General features: G+C 47.4%; 1 protein-coding gene across 11 annotated transcripts in view; it reads left to right on the forward strand.

Moving 5' to 3' along the window:
• The window catches only part of TRIM9 (tripartite motif containing 9), a 128,521-nt gene extending 113,640 nt beyond the window's left edge, over positions 1–14,881 (forward strand). For 4 of the 11 annotated variants that reach the window (XM_084631285.1, XM_084631288.1, XM_084631289.1 and 1 more), the window contains exons 8-13: positions 508–696; positions 3,856–3,897; positions 4,680–4,703; positions 6,211–6,514; positions 8,372–8,534; positions 12,702–14,881. In XM_084631285.1, coding sequence (XP_084487411.1) covers positions 508–696; positions 3,856–3,897; positions 4,680–4,703; positions 6,211–6,514; positions 8,372–8,534; positions 12,702–12,764 — 785 coding nt within the window. In that variant the 3' untranslated portion in view covers positions 12,765–14,881. The remainder of the gene's footprint in view (positions 1–507; positions 697–3,855; positions 3,898–4,679; positions 4,704–6,210; positions 6,515–8,371; positions 8,535–12,701) is intronic. The other 7 variants (XM_084631294.1, XM_084631286.1, XM_084631287.1 and 4 more) reach the window with 3 other exon arrangements.
• The last annotated feature ends 4,287 nt before the right edge of the window (positions 14,882–19,168 follow it).

The raw sequence follows: 19,168 nt of genomic DNA on the forward strand, positions 1-19,168 counted from the left end.
TTTTGAGGGCACTTTTAGTAACACAGTTTAGATCAGCCTTGCAGAACTGCATTGACAGGTTACCAGCCCAACACAAACCCTGCGCAGCATGCCCTTTCCTATGAGGAGTACAATGAACAAGAGAGTATGTGATAGCATTTAAAATACATCTGCTGGGCCTTAAGTATGGTAAGATGTGCATCTCCTGCGGTGGGATACGTTACTGTGACACCTTCCAGGATTTGCTACAAAGAGGATTTAGCCTAAGAAACGCTGATCAGATTTGTCTTCAGCTCCACAAGGATGTTTTTGAAGATCCAGATATGTTTACTGGTCACAGTGTCAATGATACGGTATTACTGAGTGATATCTGTGCTCCAGAACTTCCTGTGACCTCCTGCCCAGCACACATGTTGAGCCTATGCATGCTAAAGTGTCTGTGTTTTGCACCGGGGGCTCGGCTCCGGTAATGGTTTGAAGTCAGCCCGCAGATTTCTGATGTGGGGTTTGCATTGATCTTACGTTTAGACACAGAGTCAGAAGAACAGACCCTCCCTTTTCCAGTGCCTTTGGAAAGATTTCAGCTCCGTAGAATGAGTCCTTTCTCCTCCACACTTAATCTACAACCCAGCTTCTCGGGGAGATCCTACTTTGAGCTAAGATCCTCGTCCCACCCGCTGAGCTTGCATTCTTCTTTGCAGTCTCTGAATTCAGCCGGTGAGCCGAGCACGTCTGGCATTTCCTCTTGATCTGTGCTTTTGGGCAGCTCTGAAGTATTTGTTTTGTTTGTTTTGTTTTTTTCCCATGACATTCATATGCCAGGGGGACACGTTATTCTGTTTGTCAGTGGCCTGCTCCCGAAGTGAAGGGAATTTGGATGATGTAGCTTTGTGGTGTATATTTCTATGTAACAACAATACCATTGTCGCTGTCATTTAACGGCATTGATTAGCAAGCCCCGGTGCAGTGCAGAATTCCTTATGTGATAGCTGTTATGACCAAGGGAGGAGCCGGGCTGGAATTACGGGAATAGGCCTAGCACAAGCCTCTGAGGGAATGCTGGGGAGATACGGGAAGGTTCCAGGAAAGCCAGCTGCTGCTGTAAGATTTGTTCATTGCAACTCTTTTTAAGACTCGACCCAACAGACCTTTTTAAAAAGATATGTTAACAAACACAAAAGCAAGCAGGGCATTGAGTGGGTCATAGCCACAACTCTTCTCATCTGAAGACGGTACAGTCCCTTTTTAAAAGCTGCTGAGTATCTACCGCTCCCTCTGACTTAACTTTGAGTGGTGGGTGCTCAACACCTGGCAAAATCAGGCCCTCTGATATTTAAAGCCTCTTTTTCTGCAGGGGGGAGGAAATAAGAACATGAATAAAATTCTGAGTAGCGTGCAGGACAGTTGGTTACAAGCACAGCCCACCAGGTACCCTGCCTGCCTCCATATTCCTTGCTTTAGTGGATTGTGACAAAAGTTTAGGCTGATTCACTGTGCAAAGTGCAGCCATAGTCTCCTTTGCCTTGCGGTGAACAGCGACTAGCACAAGGAGCGGCAGGCATAGCTGTTTCGTAATCATGGAGAACAATTTTTTGCACATTTCTTATTTCTAAGATCCCAGGGCCTCATTCTCCCATCGTGCCAGGTTTAAACCAGTGTCACTCCAGTGGTGTGACCCCCCACTTACTCTGGTTAAGCAAGGGGAGAGTGGGGTCCCTTTTATTTTGTTTCCATCTCACAACTCGGATTGAGGAATGCTGCAGCATGACCGTTGCCAGAACATACAGGGGCCCCTACCCCCTGTCAGCAACCTTTCTTCCTTTGTGCTTTTCTGTTGTTCATTGTACTGCTGCTGGCTTGAACTATGCTTTGTTATTGGACGTTTTGACTTTGTGTCCAATGTACTGAGATCTATTGTAACAGCTTTGATTAATACCTGTATGTGGAGCGTGTATCTTCGGGATCACGGGCTGAGGTCTGGGAAGCGGGTGGGAACGGGGGACAGGAGTTGGATTTTTACAAACACATCTGACCACTTTGTTCTTATTTGTCCTGCTGATGGGTAATTTGTATTACAGTCGACCCCAGAAACCTTGGGGGAAAAAAACAACCCTTTCGGAAGGGGACACAAGGCATGATTCATTAAAACTGCCTCAGCTACCATTGCACCATTTTACACAGCAGGAGTTAAGTGCTGCGTGAGGTTCAATGAGAAATACACAAGATGTACCCTGACTGGAGGGACCGGTGTGAATGTGCTAGAGGAAAACATTGGCACAGAGAAAACACCTCCATTTTTTACATGCAAATAGAAACCAGTCACAGGCCCATCCGGAGCAGTCCAGCCCTAACATAGTCTGACAAAATGGGATCGCATCACTCCCATGCTGGTTCTTCTTTCCCCCCGGGGCAAAGATATCCCCTTGTCTCGACAAATCACTAAGGATTAATATGGGAAGAACAGTTTGTATGAAGCTACAATAGCGTCTTTATCAAAATAGATACATTTGGGCCCAATTCTCTGGTGCGGTGCAGCCACTTTGCCCTGTGATGCTGGCAGAATCTGGCTGTAGAGTTGACGTAAATGACCCTAGTCAGATTACCCCAGTGCAAGGAGAACCCTTCCTTCGCACGCAGACAATATGGAGGATTTTACACCACGTCCTCCCCGGCCATCAGTGAAGCTGGGGAAAAGAGCAGATGGGGGTGGACTCCTACACTATGCAATCCCCTGTTTCAGCCCTTTGGAGCTGTCTGCAGCTAGTAGTTAGAGCAGTCTCCTGGCTGAACATGGGAGCTCCAGGATATGTCACAGGAACCATGGAAGGAGGTTGCATGGCACCTGTGCACACTCACTCTGGCTCTGCTCAGTGATCAGCCTCTAATTTTCATGAGTACCAAATGCCATCAGTAAATGTTCAGTGTAATGTCGTATAATGATGCTTAGCTCTCTCTGAGAGGACCTGTAGCATAATTATTCTTAAAATATGGCAATAGCTAAACTAGAGTTATGTAGCTACATAAAACTCACCTACGTTAACATGAAAAGTGATCAAATGCTCAGTCAACCTTAATCCACGTGCTCTTTTTTGTGCGGGGGGGGTAGATTTCAAATTATTTTTGCAGAATAACTAGATATTCTCGCTGGAGAAAGTTCTCTCTACGTCAGATGCTGTCTACCCATCTTGTTCTGATTTCTTTCCCCAGAGGAAGTTGTGGACAGTATTTTTGAACGTGCCGTGCGTAAGGAGATTTACTGAATGGGGAAAAAGTTTTCTTTTTGCTGCTAGAGGCTCTTTTTCAGAGGCCAGTACAATCCATTGGACTCTTATGAAAATAGAGACCAGGATCTTCAAAAGCGTCCACCGATTTTTGGGTACTTTTGGTTTTTAGGTTCTCACCCAGTGACACTTTAAAGGGTCCTGATTGTCAGAGAGCAAGTGTTCAGCTCTTTCTGAAAATCAGACCCCTTCCAGGAGTCTCTAAATTGGGTACCCAAAATCACTAGTTTCAGAGTAGCAGCCATGTTAGTCTGTATCTGCAAAAAGAAAAGGAGGACTTGTGGCACCTTAGACTAACCAATTTATTTGAGCATAAGCTTTCATGAGCTACATCTCACGATGAAGTGAGCTGTAGCTCACGAAAGCTTACGCTCAAATAAATTTGTTAGTCTCTAAGGTGCCACAAGTCCTCCTGTTCTTTTTCCAAAATCACTAGTCACTTCTGAAAATCTTGAACATGGTCTTTGGCTTTTAATGAATCAGGCCTCAAGTGATCGGATCGAATGGATAATTTTGTAAGTGTTTACAAGTATTTTTTGTGAGACTGGTTGTTACGTCTTAGCTTTGATGTGTGAAATATAGTATCTCTTTATAGGGTGCAATTTTGAGACACAGTCAGCGCCTTACTCTCAATTAGGCAAGTATATTTATTACAATTAAGTGGTTCATACTTTGTTGGTCATTTTTTTATTTTTACATTAAGCCTTTTTTTGACAAAGTAAATAAACAGCTCACTATAATCAAAGACTGTTTCCTACTTTACACCCTGTTTCTCAAATGCCATCCTAGTGATTTGAATGAGGAACAGTCATTTTGGTTTGGTATTAAAGGAATTTTAAGTTCTTCCACTTGTTGGTTTTAAAGAGAAACCTGAAACTGGGCTGTGGAAATGGACTCCCCATCAAACTTTTATCCTTAAAATAAAATACATTTGGACTGTACCTCACTAAGGTGCTTAAGCATGTGTCAGACTTTAAGTACATGATTAGTCCCATTGAAGCTAATTGGATTATTCATGCACTCAAAGTTAGACATTGACTTGGCTGAATCAGGAATTTGGGTCTGATTTTTACAGGTGCTGAAAATCTGCATTTCTTGGCGATTTCTGTTGGAGTCGCAAGCGCTCTGCAGCTTGCAAAATCAGGCCCCTTAATTCTTTTTGGAAAAAGCAAACCCTTTTCAGATGACCCACCTCAGCTAAATTCACCAACTGATTCATGCACAGTGTAGTTTAAAGTGCACTTCATTTACAGTGGAGGCCCATGGTGAGTCTGTGTATAAACAAATTTCAGGACATGATTCCTGCAGTACATGGAAAAGTATGTGATCAAAAATATATTTCTGAATTCTTTATTTTAATAAATGCCAATTTTACTTCCTGTTTCTTTCCTGCATGCCTTTCATTTGGAATGACAACAGTTGACATTAAAAAACTGGTGGCAGGTATGGAACCCTTTATATTGAGCTATAAAACCAGTAAGCAAGCTAGCCTGTGAAAAGACTCAGCAAAGCAATGAATAAATCTGTTTTATTTTCAAGCAGTGTTTCCTTGGGTGAGAATATGGGCCCAGGTGTGAGACTGTGTTGTGGATATGTCAGTTCACATTTGAACTACAGTAAATGCACAGGCCGCAGGAGAGAACAAATCACCTATGAAACGTGGCTAGTGGTTTATGAAATTCTGTTACTCTGTGTATTGTCAAAAAAGTGATGTTCCATCTGTCTGGTTTACTGTATCCAAGTCGCAGTGTATTTAGAGGTTCTCAACATTTTTCAGAGCTCACATGAACTAGATTTTATAAAAATAAGGTTGAGGGCTCACTAGGGAAGTTACTCGGTGTCGTTCAATCTGTCTGTCCATGTAGATTTTTGTGTGTGCTGTTGATTACTAGACCTGCAAGCACTCCCCCCCTCACGCACACTCACACAGAGTGTCTGCTAATCTTTAATCCTCCTTCCCACACTCAACCTCAAAGCATTACTCACATGAGTAATCTTTAGTCGTAAGAGTAACTATTACTGATATTTGTATTACACTGCTACCTAGAGGCCCAACCAAAGTCAGGTCCCCATTGTGCTAGGTGCTGTAGAAACATGTAGCGAAAGGCAGTCCCTGCCCCAAAGAGCTTACAGGCTAAATAGATAGGACCAGCAACAGGTGGGAAGGAACATAGGGAAGCAGTGTATCTCACCCAAGGTCACACAGCAAGTCAGTGGCAGAGCCAGGAATAGAAATGGGCTCTGCAGCATCCCAGGCCTGTGCCCTACCCACTAGACCAGAACACCCCCCCAACCTTTGTGTAAAAGTTTGCACGATCAGGCTCCATGACTCTAGTGTCGCTGGTTTGCCAGTTGCCAGGCCCAGGTATCAATAGCCTCCATCAGTGATTCCATGCCCGCAGGGATCATTTGTGAGCAAGGAGACCTTTTCCCATGGGTAAATTCTACTGAGCCAGTCCAGTCTCTCTCTACTTTCCTCTGAGTTTATAGAGAGCCAGTTCCCTGCTGTACTTAATCATAGAATCATAGAATATCAGGGTTGGAAGGGACCCCTGAAGGTCATCTAGTCCAACCCCCTGCTCGAAGCAGGACCAATTCCCAGTTAAATTATCCCAGCCAGGGCTTTGTCAAGCCTGACCTTAAAAACCTCTAAGGAAGGAGATTCTACCACCTCCCTAGGTAACGCATTCCAGTGTTTCACCACCCTCTTAGTGAAAAAGTTTTTCCTAATATCCAATCTAAACCTCCCCCACTGCAACTTGAGACCATTACTCCTCGTTCTGTCATCTGCTACCATTGAGAACAGTGATAAGCACAGCCTAAGCCCACTGCTGGTTGAGCTTCCTTCCTGCAAGGTGATGCATGGTGCTTCTCATCCCATCTGTGTGGCTTTGTTGCTGGAATGGGTTGTTTCAGCCATACTAAACCACTATCCTTTGTGTATTTCCAGTGGCCTGGTTTTCGTTCGATCCCGGCTCTGCACACTCTGACATCCTCTTTTCCAATGACAACCTGACTGTCACCTGTAACAGCTATGATGACAGGGTTGTGCTGGGGAAAACTGGCTTTTCCAAAGGGCTCCATTATTGGGAGCTGTCGATCGATCGTTACGATAACCACCCAGACCCGGCCTTTGGCGTGGCTCGTGTTGATGTCCTCAAGGATGTCATGCTAGGAAAGGACGACAAAGCCTGGGCAATGTATGTGGACAATAACCGGAGCTGGTTCATGCACAACAATTCACACACTAACAGGTATGCCACAAACCCTGGAATCAGGTCTTCTCTAGACTGTCTTTCTCTCAGAGATCAAGGCCCAAACTCAACCCTGATGTAAGCCACTCTTCAATGGCAGCTGCACACATGTACACTGGGAATGGATTTGCTCCCTAGAGCCTAAAGTGAAGTCCTTATGCTTAGCGTAAACTAGGGGCAGTTTAGGCATCTTTGGTATTGTACCTGCTACAAGAACTCTTCACCTACTGTACTAAGAATGAAATGATCCTGGTCTATCTCTGCTTCCTAGTCCTCTGAACATTCATCCGTCTATCCTTGCAGAACATTTCACCACCCGTGAGTAATGCACTCATCCCACACTCCTGCCAATAAACCTGTATCACTTTTATACCATCCAGAGTGCTGTGCTGAGGTGTAGAAATTCTGTCTCCATTTATCCGTGCAGGCCAGTGTGTCAGGATTGTACGCTTATTTTGTAAGCAGTGCATTCTTCCCACAGGCTCTTCTGCCCTGTCACTGGTAGCGTATGGTTAACAATTGAGTGCAGTTGGCCACCACTAGACCAGATGAGTAGATGGACGTGCCCTGCTCAACCTAGGGGGTTGTAGGTGGGTGAGACCCACCTGGATGCCATTAGCATTGAGCTCAGAGAATTATTCTGGTTGTGTTTGTGTTTGAGATGAGACTGGCATGTGCAACCATCTTAGAATACACTCTGGAGGGGGTCTCATAGCTCCTGTGGCTCTGTCGTACTTTTAAAGTGACAGCATGTTACCCTTTTGTGTCTCCTACATGTTCCCTCCACATAATTCCCTATGACCCTTCCTTACCTGGAGGGAAAGGGACAAGGGACAGTGTCTGCGGGCACCATACGGTGGAGGAACGTGTAATGGTATTAAGTTGGGTCCATTAGGCTATCCATTGTTACTCTCAATCTTAACATGGGAACAAGAGTTCCCTGTACAGTGCAAAGCTATTTTATGGCCCTTGGGATTCACCCATCGGGTTTGGGAGTCTTTGCATTGACTGCAATGGGAGCTGGATCAGGGCCTCAGCTGCTAAGTGAAAAGTGAGACTCCGTAGTAATACAGACTAGAATTTTAAAAGTGGTGATAGACTGTGATGTTCGTTATGTGTTGTGGAACACCAGACTTTGGCGTGTGGCACAGTCTTACGGCACTAGTGTGTACGATTCCCGGAGATGCTCTGATTGTGTAATGGTTGCCTTACTTCTTTTATCCTGGGTTCAGTAATCCACAGTTTGGGCCAAATTCGGGGATCCATACTCATTCCTCAGCCTGGCAAACGCCCACTGACTTCCCAGGTGACTCCTTATGAATGGCTGAGCCGCTGTTTTAAAAGTTCAGAGAAGCCAGTTTTTTCCCAAGTCTCTGCAAACTATGTGATTGTCCTCTGAGGCGCAATTCCGCCCTGAGACACACCTCCCTGCAGACGCTTCTGTTGAAGATAATGGGAGCCCCGTGTTTGTATCTAAGGGGCAGAATCTGGCCCATCATCACTAGGCTACAGTATTGTGCAGTTAGTGTGTACACGTGTATTTGTCCCTTGAAGTGTTTTTAGACTACACTGTTTCACTGAAGACTGCCAGGAATCAGGGACGGGGCTGGATTTCAAATTAGGGGCGCCGGCATTCTAGGGGCGCCATACCTCTCTAAAACTGTGGAACACAAAGGCCAGCTGTAGGCGTGGGGGCGCTGAAGATGCTGTGCCTAGCGATGCGTAAGGTGTAAATCCGGCTCTGATCAGGGGTGTTGTTTTGTGCATTTCAGGGAAGCCATTCTGTACAAACTCTGTAGCAAGGACTGTGATGGCATTAAGTGATGCACATCATCTGACTTCCTCTTTCCCCAACAGGACCGAAGGGGGAATAACAAAAGGTGCCACGGTTGGAGTGCTCCTTGACTTAACCAGGAGGACCCTAACGTTTTCCATCAACGAAGATCAGCAAGGTCCTGTGGCTTTTGAGAACATGGAGGGCCTGTTCTTCCCTGCCGTCAGTCTGAACAGGAATGTGCAGGTATGTGCTTTGTCAAAGCGGTTTCACAACAGCAGCGTATGAAAGATCTGAACTTGATGGCGAACTCCTCCCGCCTTTCTGTACATTTAGCACCATTCTTATCCGCTAGAGCGTTCTCAACAATGTAAGAAAAACCTCAGCAGCTGCTAGAAGGGGTGAGAGCCTTTGTGGAACAGGGCAGTTTGGAAGATTAAATGTAATGACCCAGCTCACTGGTGAGCCACTGACGTCAAGATGTGCCTTTGGACAGCGCATAGCTTGTTCCTTATACTTCTTCTCTCCCATGGATGGCAGGAGAACAGGAGTGCCGCTGCCTTTGGCTCAGAGGAGCTTGGCCACTCAGTTTATCAGCATCCTCCAGGAATCGCACTAGTTATTAAAATGCACTTGTGTGATACCAAGGATGTTCTGCTTCCTGTTCCGCACACAGCAGTTTCAAACACAGGCTCTCCTTTGAGTTCTTGACCATTCACGAACTCTATCTCTGCAATGAAGACTGGAAGACTGTTTAATATTTGTCTTGCTCTGAGCTACTCTGGTATTTTTAGTCTCAATTTTTATTTGCTTCCATCCCCCTTGTTGTCCTCTTCAGAGCGTTATTGGTTTCATTCACTCGGCAGACACTCACTGAGCCTGGTTTTGGTCAGCCCACTTTATCACCCTTTGCTTCTCTGAGCGCTGCACCATTGCCAAAGGCTTGTTAAAATCTTCCTAGAAGATGCCAGGAAGAAATAAGCTTGAATCGGTTAAGTCAGGACCTTTCAGGCAGTTTGATGAGGTGCCCACGTGGTAGGTTCCGTTATTTATTTGGGACTATATTATGGACATCAAAGGTAATCTTCCCTCGGCAGGAGAGAGAGACACAATGCAGCCATGAGCTCTATCCAGCACCCATGAATCAGAGTCCCATTGACTTCAGTGGGATTTGGATCAGGCCCTTGAGCATAAAGGGGGAATTGGCTAGAAGTGCAAACATTACTGCACCATGCTGTTTGGGCAGGTTGTAGGCATAGCCTGCCCAGGAACATACCTGTAGTGGCAGGAGAGCAGCCCTGGGAGGAGCCTTTGCGTCCCGTTTTCTAGGGGCGGAGCGAATGCAGCTGGTGATTGAATTTTTCCCATCTACTGGGGTAGCATTATGCCTGAATAAAGGGCATCCCCCATCTCTGTGCCCCACAGGCTCTAAGAACCGTAGCCTGGCCCTTTCTTCACAGTTGATCCAGCGTTAACCTGATTTTATGGAGATCTGAGACTCTGGTGATTATTCTGAATACCATTATTAAATTGCTAAGCAACACAGTCCTCAGTAACATTATGATTTTATATTGAGCCGTGACCGTGTGTTCAACACTCTGTGGTACTCGTATGTGTACATGGGTGTGATATAAATATACAATATATATATGAGTTTAATTCCCATCTCTGCATCCTTTACTTTGTCCCAAGAGAAGAGAATATTTATCAAACCCCATTGCTTCCTGACAGATCAATAGAAGAGGTAACGTTTAAAATCCCCAAATAATAGAGAAGCCCAAGGACATGCTGATAAAAGTACTGCTCATAAACTCAAGACATTCATTATCCTTTTCCCCCAAAGGTGTGTGAGTAACTCAAATGGCTTTGTTAGGATTCAGAAGACTTTATTTTGGATAAACTCATTTATAAATTTGACTCTAAAACCTCTACGTTATTTTGAAAGTAAAGAAATGAGTTATGCTTCCTTCCCATGATGAATGTGAGAATTAAACTGTGCAGAAAGGAGAATAAATCTGAGAAGGGACAACTCTACACAGTTGTATGCATATCAGTGATCTAGACAATAAAGCAAGCTACAAACTCTGTTACACTGCTCACAAAAACTGGCAATCCTTATAGGTTTTGAGAGTGTAAGTCAGCCAATTACAAGAACAAAGAAGGACATAAATCCACACCGAGTAGAGGTCAAGCATAGGAGTTTTTTACGTACAGCGCTGACGGAGTGTCACCTCGCTTATTAGGTTCAGAGACACTGTCAATCAATTGATTACAATGGAATATATGGATTTTCCATGGGCGGGGAAAGTGACAGGGTAGGCAGTTCCACACCCCCAGATAGGTTTAGCTGCAAGACATGATAGCACAGTAGCCAATGGTCAAAAGGTTACCTAATGTCTCCGCCCATGATCTCAGGTTAACAAATTAACATTTAGCATTTAATTAGTACTTTAATAAATGTATTTGTACAGAATATATATTGAATTCAATTTGGGGTCCATAGGAATGAAGTAGCTCCTTTGATTGTCCAACAGATACACATCTAGGGTTAAAAACAAAGAAACAGTGAAAGTATATGGCAATAAAGATTGTCTTTCAAGTTGCTTATTTGTGTTTTAAGGCAGGCATTGGTTCCTGGGAAAGGGAGGTGGGAGGAGGCCATATCTTATACTGGCATGTTTGAACCTTTTATAAACTCAAGGTTGGATGTGTGGGAAGAACATCTCCCTACAGAAGAAACTAACACAACAGAAACAGGGCTTCTTTATTCTATTTGCAACTTTGAATAAGACACAATTATTGACCCCAACATCTGGCATTTGCTGACCAGGCATATCTTTGCAAAAGCAAGGTTATCTTTGGTTATTCTGCTTTCTCTTAGCTATTGCTACGCCTCTGACCTCTTGACCAAACTCTGGACTTCGGGCCTGTACACAAATCCATATACCAGGTTATTACATCAGCAATGGATTTTAACCCTTCAAACAACCAGATGGGTTATTTTCCCTAAACAGAAATCCAGCAGTGGTTTGGCCATCTCTCTGGTTGACTGATGAAGTCTTCTCTTTGTCAGTCATTTTCCAGAGAAAAGCAAATATCGGTTTCTCTAATACGTATGTCCTAACAGATGAAAGAGAAGTGCTCTTCTGTATTCCCTGGATCTGTAGTGAAATCTGTGCATAGAAAGTTCTCTCCCGTGTATTTGCAGAGATTGTCACAGACACAAAGGGGAGTGAGGGAGTTGGGCGCCTGATTCCTTTTTGTGCCTTTGAAATCCTCTCCATTGCATACTCCTTGTTCTGACGCAATTGCTGCATCTGTATATGCTCAGTTATCAATGAGGGGACAGCCCCTTCCCATGTCTGTATTCCCGCCCAGAGAAAATGGTACCAGGGGACCTGCTGCTGCCGGAGACCAGCGGTGACCAGTGATGCCTTGGAACACAGCAGAGGCGCTAAGGGCAGGGAAGCAGGCAGAATTTCTGGAGCCCACAGTTGTTCTAGGGACCCAGCATCCCCCCAGAGCCTTCCTCCTGGAGCTCAGTGCACCCAGTCATGTGATCCCTGCTCCTCTGATTACCGACCACATGTGGGTGATGCTCTTCTGGTGCCACCCAGCCTTTCCTGCTCTGTGGCCTTTGCCTTGCGTCCTGCTCTTGGTTCTGCACGGGGATGGAAAGATGAGTGGGAATTAAAGGCACCGTGTCAGGACAGGCCTGCCAGAGATGTCAGGAGAGCATCTCTGGTGTTCTCGGCGCCACGGGTACAAGGGGGAGCAGGCAGCGAACACGCCACTGGGCATGAGGCAGCAGCAGGGAATACCAAACGAGGGGACAAGGAGGAGAAGCATGGAGACGATGAATATTACAGGGGAAGGATGCATGGCCAGGGGCCCAGGGCTCCCAGTGATACACTTGGCTGCCCTCTATCCCAGCGAGGACCTTTCCTCGCTGCAGATTCCTCTGGGCGTTTTGGAAGACTGGTGGTTTTTAAAGATGGGAACCAGAGCTTGAATCCTCGCGGGATGAGAATGGTGCAAGCTGTGCACTATCAGCCAGGTCCAGGCAGGGAGCCCGTGCGCCTCCACAATGACACCAGAGGCGTGTCCTGCCGAGCGCTCTGTGCTGCTCCTCTCACACTGCTCCTGCTGCCGCTACGTGCGCTGCTGATGGCCGTACGCATGCTCCAGGGACTGCGGGTCCGCCACAGCCCTGATGCGCCGTGGCCTGCAGCCTGTTTCACTGGTCGAGCAGAGCAGCCAGGGCACGCTTGTATGCCAGAGCAGAACACCAGCTGCACACGGTGCTGCTTGCACGGGGTGTTTAGACCCCTTACTCACGTAAGCAAAGTCGGGATTTAGCCCCAGGTGCGTAAGAATGCCGATTGCTCTCTGGTAACCGGGCTGTCGTTGCAGGTGACTCTCCACACTGGTTTGCCGGTCCCTGAATTCTATACGTCCAGGGCATCCATGCAGTGATGAGACTACTGAAGCCAGCTGCCTTTTCTCAGGATGAGTCAAGAGAGCTGCTTTACTTTGTGAAGAAGAGACCTCCTAGGAGCCGGGGAATCTTTGGTCAGCTGGTAACTGGAAAACCAAAAAAAGAAACAAAAGCGAGAAGAGAAGAAACTGGCCTTCTCCAGTCTTTGTACTCCACGACCGCACGGCAAACCCGCTTGGCGACTCTCTGGCACTGTACTGTGCGTGTTTGCTTTGCTGTTTAGCTCTTTTGGCTGATAAAGTACCTAGCTAGCCTGAGATGTTATTCTGTGTCAGCTTTTCGGTTTGGGTCATTGGTTTGATTTGCTATTATTTTTAAATGTGGGCTTTTCATTTCCTCATAACAGTGTGGTTGCTGTTGACCAGTTTAGCTGCTGCCGTCGCAAGTGAAACCCTTCCAATTACTTTCGACTGAGTTATACATCAGACAAAAGATGCTGTCTAAAGAAACCAAGGAGAGACTTGGGAGCAGGGGGAGGACCCTTGGTGGGCAAGCATTTTCTGATGCCAGTCAAATTACCTCCGGTGATGTTACTTTCCCTGTGGCCTTTCTTGTAGAGCACCCTCAAGCATATTTGTAGACATTGGTCTTGGATTACCAGTTAGTCTATACAGAGCCAGGTGGAATGCATCAAGTATTGGGAGACCATCATATCTATTATAGCAGATAGGGCCAAATTCTTCCCTCACACGTGGATGTGGCTCACACTGAAGTCAATGCATCCCTGGGCAGGATTTGGCCCAAAGATATTACTTTTAAATACCAAGAGATTTGCCAGGGCTTCATCAGACCACTGTAATTAAGATGGATAGGTAGCCTGAGAAGATAATTACATTTCTGATGTGATGATCACTTGGTTTCAGTAGAATAATTAGATGTTAATTGAACAGCTCTGGTTCTATAATTTATCATTTCCAAAGGCTTTTCTGTTTAGCTCAGTAGGTGGACCGGGCTGTTTACCATCCTCCTGTTCCCAAGCACTGCAAGGCAGTGCGGATTTGCGAGAGGACTTGATACAAGCATTTGCACCCACTTAGTGGCTTTATAATCTGCACTCTACATAACGGTGCCAGCTGACACAATGCTGCCATATCTCACAGGGCCTGCAGTTGGCCCTTTTGATATTAGCATTTATTTTTTTATAGCTACAGCGAAAACCTAGCCTTAAAAAACCACCCGACAGTGTCCTTTTTTTCGTAGAGAGGATTCATTCTGTTCTGAGGTTAGCATCACTTGGGGATCAGGAGAGAACAGAGCAAGAAGAGGAAAGAGAGAGTTGGAATCACAGTCCATGGCATTCACATTCTCAGGAATAAATATGCTTGTTGCCATGCCTACCTGTGCCTAACATCAACTCGAGTTACATTCTGCTTCCATTCACAAACTTAACTTTCTGGTAATTCAGACAAATGTCACATGTAAAAACGACAGATGATTACCACTGTGTTTAAATGCCAGAACGTTAACTTTTACCGTTTCTGTAGTGAAGAAACTGCATGCCGCATGTTATTACGCTTTCCTTTGGTTGATGATACTCTCTAGATTAGTTTCAGGGGCTGGAGAAAGATTCCATTTTGTTGCCCAACCATTTGCCAACTTGCCAAGCAATTGGGTTTGTTGAAAAAACATAGTTAGTTGAACTGGGGATGGGGTGGGAGGGGAAGCTAATGGAATAATATTCCAGCAAAAAGACATATGTAAATAGATAATCATTTCCTTTTAGTGCTTACCATTCTATTTAGAATGTTCTTATTTGTTATATTGTTGTTCTAGTATTAAGTTTACCTAATTTATTGAATGGGTGCTATCTTGTTCATTTAAACCTATTAGTTTATCTCAGCTACAGAAGAGCTGTGTTGCGGGACAACGCTGATCTGTTATTTGTTTAATTTCTTATGAGACTCAGTTGCCGGGCCACTGTGGACTCGTTTTTCATAGTCGTTATATTCCCAGTTCTTTATGATGTTCGTGATGCTTATTAGATTTCTAGTGACTTGTAACACATAGCTGACGCTGTACTGCAATCCTAGCTGCGTACAGCTGCTGTACTAAAGAAAAGTGTTTGCTGTTCTAATAAATGACTTTTATGAGAGAACTGCATGGGTCCCCCGAGTGTCTTTCGGTTTTCCTTGTGCAGTCACTGGGGGTATTTACCGTAGTGACAGAATTTCCTGTGTTCGGAGCAGGAGATACTTAGAGGCCAGCTGGCCACCTCCTACGCTCTCTGTGACCCCAGGAAGGAGGCCTGCGTATCAGTGTCATTGACACAGGGACGAGTGTGTCGGTAAGCAGGTGTAAGCAGGTGTGATCAGGAGCCAGGGCGAGGGGCTGGGGAGGATCCTCCCGTACACAGAGCACAGGGAGCAAATGGAGCTGGGCCTGGTGTGTGGGCTCCACACGGGAGAGGGAAGAGAGCAGGAGCCGGCAGGACTCACTTCTCCACTTCCTCCTTTCCAGAAACTGCCCCTGGGAAGCCCGCAGTGGCAACGGTGCAGACATGCCCGGGCAGATATATTACCCTGTGGCCGACCGTCTTTTCAGTGTTTCATTGCAGGATGTCTTGTGGCGTCCCTGCCGAAAACTAAGAACTAGCTGATCGTCGTGGCTGTTGCGAGATGTTCGTACGGGAAACCATTTCAGAGTGATGTCACGTAGGCTATTGCGCTCCAAAACTGCTGGAAGTGAAACTTGTCACCTGAGGCAGGGGAGGTCACAGAACTGACGCAGTCAGCACTGAGTTCACTCAATATCCATGGGGCCAGCGCAAGCCCCTGGCCAAGATGCAGGCTTGAGCATTTGCAAAGACAAAATACCCCAAGAAAGTCTCTGAACAGAGGGGACACACAGACACACACACTGGGCTACGCGCCAGTAGTCTGTAGCTGTATCGGAGAAGAAGACGGCACGAGATATTATCCATTAGGGAGGAGACACTCTACCCGCGGGAGGGTCTCCTGTGAGGGGGGTCCCAACTTTCTCGGCTGGACAAGCACAGTAAGGACTGACCACTGGGTGAGAAATACCGTATTAGACAGGAAAGGAACTTGTTAATAAGCATAGGCTAAAGATAGCCTTGTATGTTCTTCTTTTACCTGTAACCTTATGTTTCCAAACCCCTGTACTTACTTTTATTTGATCTACCTCCAACGCTGTTAAATAAACTTCCATTTACTTTTACTGTAGACACATCTAAGTGCCTTGTGCTAAGGAGAGTGTTAAACTGAGGTGACACCGGTGAACTGGGGATGCACGGCCTCTACAGAGGCAGCGGATTGGCATGCATTGCAGGTTTCCAGAAGACAAGGGACTGGGCATTTGAGTGTAACAAAGTGGGTGTGTAAATTACTAGCCTGAACTAGGAAAGAGCAGGGCTCCTGGAGCCCGGAGCGGAGCGCCTGTGTTGTCAGCAGATGATGGCTGAGGTGTTTTTCCCCTGGTGGGCACAGACAGGGCTCCCTCCTGCTGTGAGCAGGTTATAGTGATACACTGCAGACAGTTGGGTTAACCCTGCGGCGTGTCCCGGTAGCGCTGAGGGGATCCCTGCGGTGTTACGAGAGGCCGTCAGAACAGTGAGGTTGTTAGGAACAGCATGCTCATAATCACATACACAAATAACGTTCTGGCTGCCCTGACAGGCTGACCCCCCTCTGCGCATCCAAACCCAGCTGTGTTCTCTGGAGCAGCCCCAGGGCCTGCGATGCATGTGTGCCCGTGCAAGGCAGTAAGAGGGAGACAGCTCCGAACCCCCAACAGTCCCCACCCCTGATTATCTAATCCAAGGCCACAGCATGCTCCCTCCCTTTTTGTTGCCTCCTCCGCAGGGAAGCATGGGGGCTTTGCCTGCTCTCGCTCTCCCCCCAGAAGAAAGGAAGGGAAAGAAACGGAGCCTGCGTGTTCTGTTATAGACCAAGGGGAGTGTGTCAGGCAGTTTGCCCCTGAGCACAGCCCCCAAAAGGGGTATCCACCGAGGCCGGCGAGTCGCTTGGAGATCATGAATTCCCCCTCTCAGTGGGATGCCAGTCTGTCTGGCCTTCCCCAAACCTCTGAACAGAGTGGGCGCCCCCAGTGGGGGGATATGAACATAGTGTGCCCACCTCAGAGGTGCCCATGTGTCTGGTTTTCCTCAAACCTCTGGAAGAAAGGAGTGACTGTCCGCAGCAGGGACACGCATGGTCCTAGCAACTGGCTTGCCTGGTATCCGGCACCCTGCTTCAGCTTGCGGCTGTGCTCCATAGCAACTTCTCGACCTCCACAATGTCCGGGCCCCGAGGTGTCCCAGCCAGCCCTCACTCTGATAAGTTCTGCTTCGGTGGGTAACTCTCCAGCCCCTCCGTCTACCTTTCCAGACCCCCCCACCCCTTCCTCAGACTCTGCTTCCCCCCACTAGCCCAGCCCCATATAAACAATGCAATTTCTCGTCTAAGGGATCTGATGCTGTCCAGCCCCTCAGTAGCAGCCTCCCCACCCACTCCAGGACCCAAGGGTGCCTAGACCTAAGGCTTCTCTGTCTTCCTTGTGCTTTTCTGGGTGGTTTCCCTTTCCTCTAATGCCACTGCAAAGCCTTGTGCTGACTGCCAAGCTCCTCCAGGCCCACTCAGTACAGCTAGCTCACCTCTGGACCTGGCGTGTCAGGGTTAAGATGGAGGTTTGAAATCACTGCACCCCGATGTTCAAACCTCAGCCCAGGAAACAAAGCGAGCACCCTGCTTTTGGCTGGGGAAAGGGGAAGAATCTTTCAAATGCTATGTGAACTGAGGCCCTGTTTTTATATACATGCTGGTTAAGCCCCTGTTACAAGACTCACCCCCGAGAGCACCCCCTCATGGCAAAACTTGGTATTGCAGCACTTCTGCCTCAGTTTCCCCACAATAATATTCGGCCTACTTCACTGTCGAGGTGGCATGGCCCCCTAGCCAAGCCACTTTAAAGTGTTCAAGGCCTTCCAGGAATCAGAGTGCTCAAGTCTGAAAACAAGAGTCTTCAGCCCTTCTGGGCTCAGCCTTCCACCCTCCACGCCCCCTCCCTTACGGGCAGGCTGCCAGCAGCCACAGCCCATCTTGCAACCTAACCGCTGGCTCCTGAGCACCAATCACCCAACTATCCACGCCAGGCCTAGCTGCCTACCAAGAGCCTCTCAGCTCAAAGCCCTCAGCCAGTTCCGAGTGCGAGACCAGCTTCTTGCTTCATATTAGAGCAGCCTCAGTTTTTCAGGCCTTCCAGCCTCTTTCAGGCTAGCTGAAGCCTAGCTGCTTATCCCGGATCAGCCCCTTCAGTCTCCTCCCAGCAAGCTCTCATCTGCTGGGCTTTTCTCCTTTTTAAGTTCCACGCCCTTAACTGGCCCAAGGCCTTCTGGCCTTCCAGGGTATGTCTTCCCTGCGGCTGGGACCGAGCCCCCCAGCCTTAGTAGACCGACATGAGCTAGCTCTGCTCCAGCTACTGTGCTAAAAATAGCTGTGTGGAGGCTGCTGCACTGGCGGAGGCTGGGGCTAGCCACCTGAGCTCACACCCACCCGGGGTCAGGTTGGTCCGAGCTCGGGTGGCTAGCCCCAGCCTCCACTGGTGCAGCAGTATCCACCCTTCCATTTTCAACACTAGCTCATGCCCCACGAGCACGAGCACGAATCTGTCTACTAAGGCTGAGGGGCTCCCTGCCAGCTGCAGTGTAGACGTACCATAAAGGGGCAAGCTGCACATCCCTTCTCCTAGGGCCCCCCTCCCAAGCCAGGCCCTAGAGTGAGGGCTCCAAGGTTGGCATGCAGGAACCCGCGCTTCTATGTATCTCTCAATCACAGGGAAAGGATCATCTCTGCTGCCCTCGTTTTCAGGAGCAGGTTTTCCCTCCATTTTCTGCTTTGCCCCAGGGACCCCAAATGTCTCTCAGTAAAACAGAAACATGGTTGTTTTCTCAGGCCTCTGAGCAAGGGTTCATGTCTCTCTGCCATGCTTTTCTCTGGCAGTTTTCCCTCTAATTCGCTTGGGGCTGCATTCTCCCTGGCCCAGGAGAGGGATCTCTGCTGGGCTCCTACTGGCCAGCCAGCCAAGACATGCCTCTCAGCTTTCTACTGCTTTCCTTATTGCGTCACACGCCCTTAACTAATGTCCTTCACGGCCAGCTAATTGCACAAGCTTTCAAGAAAACTGATTGTTCAGACCCAGCTGTAGGCTGGCTTCCTCCTGCATAGAGAACGCCTCCTACTGTGAGATTGACTGACTGCTGCATCAGCCTTCAAGAGAACAGGTTGTCCAGGTTCACTTATGTGTTAGCTTCCTGTTGCTCAAGTTCTGTCCAGTTTAGAAGCACCCTGGTCCCTCAGACCCGCCCTTAGGGTGCAACTTTCCAGAAGGAACACAACCCTCAGGGTCTGAAGGGTGATATGGCCTA

This window comes from Lepidochelys olivacea, assembly GCF_965140295.1.
Source record: "Lepidochelys olivacea isolate rLepOli2 genome assembly, chromosome: 6".
Lineage (NCBI taxonomy): Eukaryota > Metazoa > Chordata > Testudines > Cheloniidae > Lepidochelys > Lepidochelys olivacea.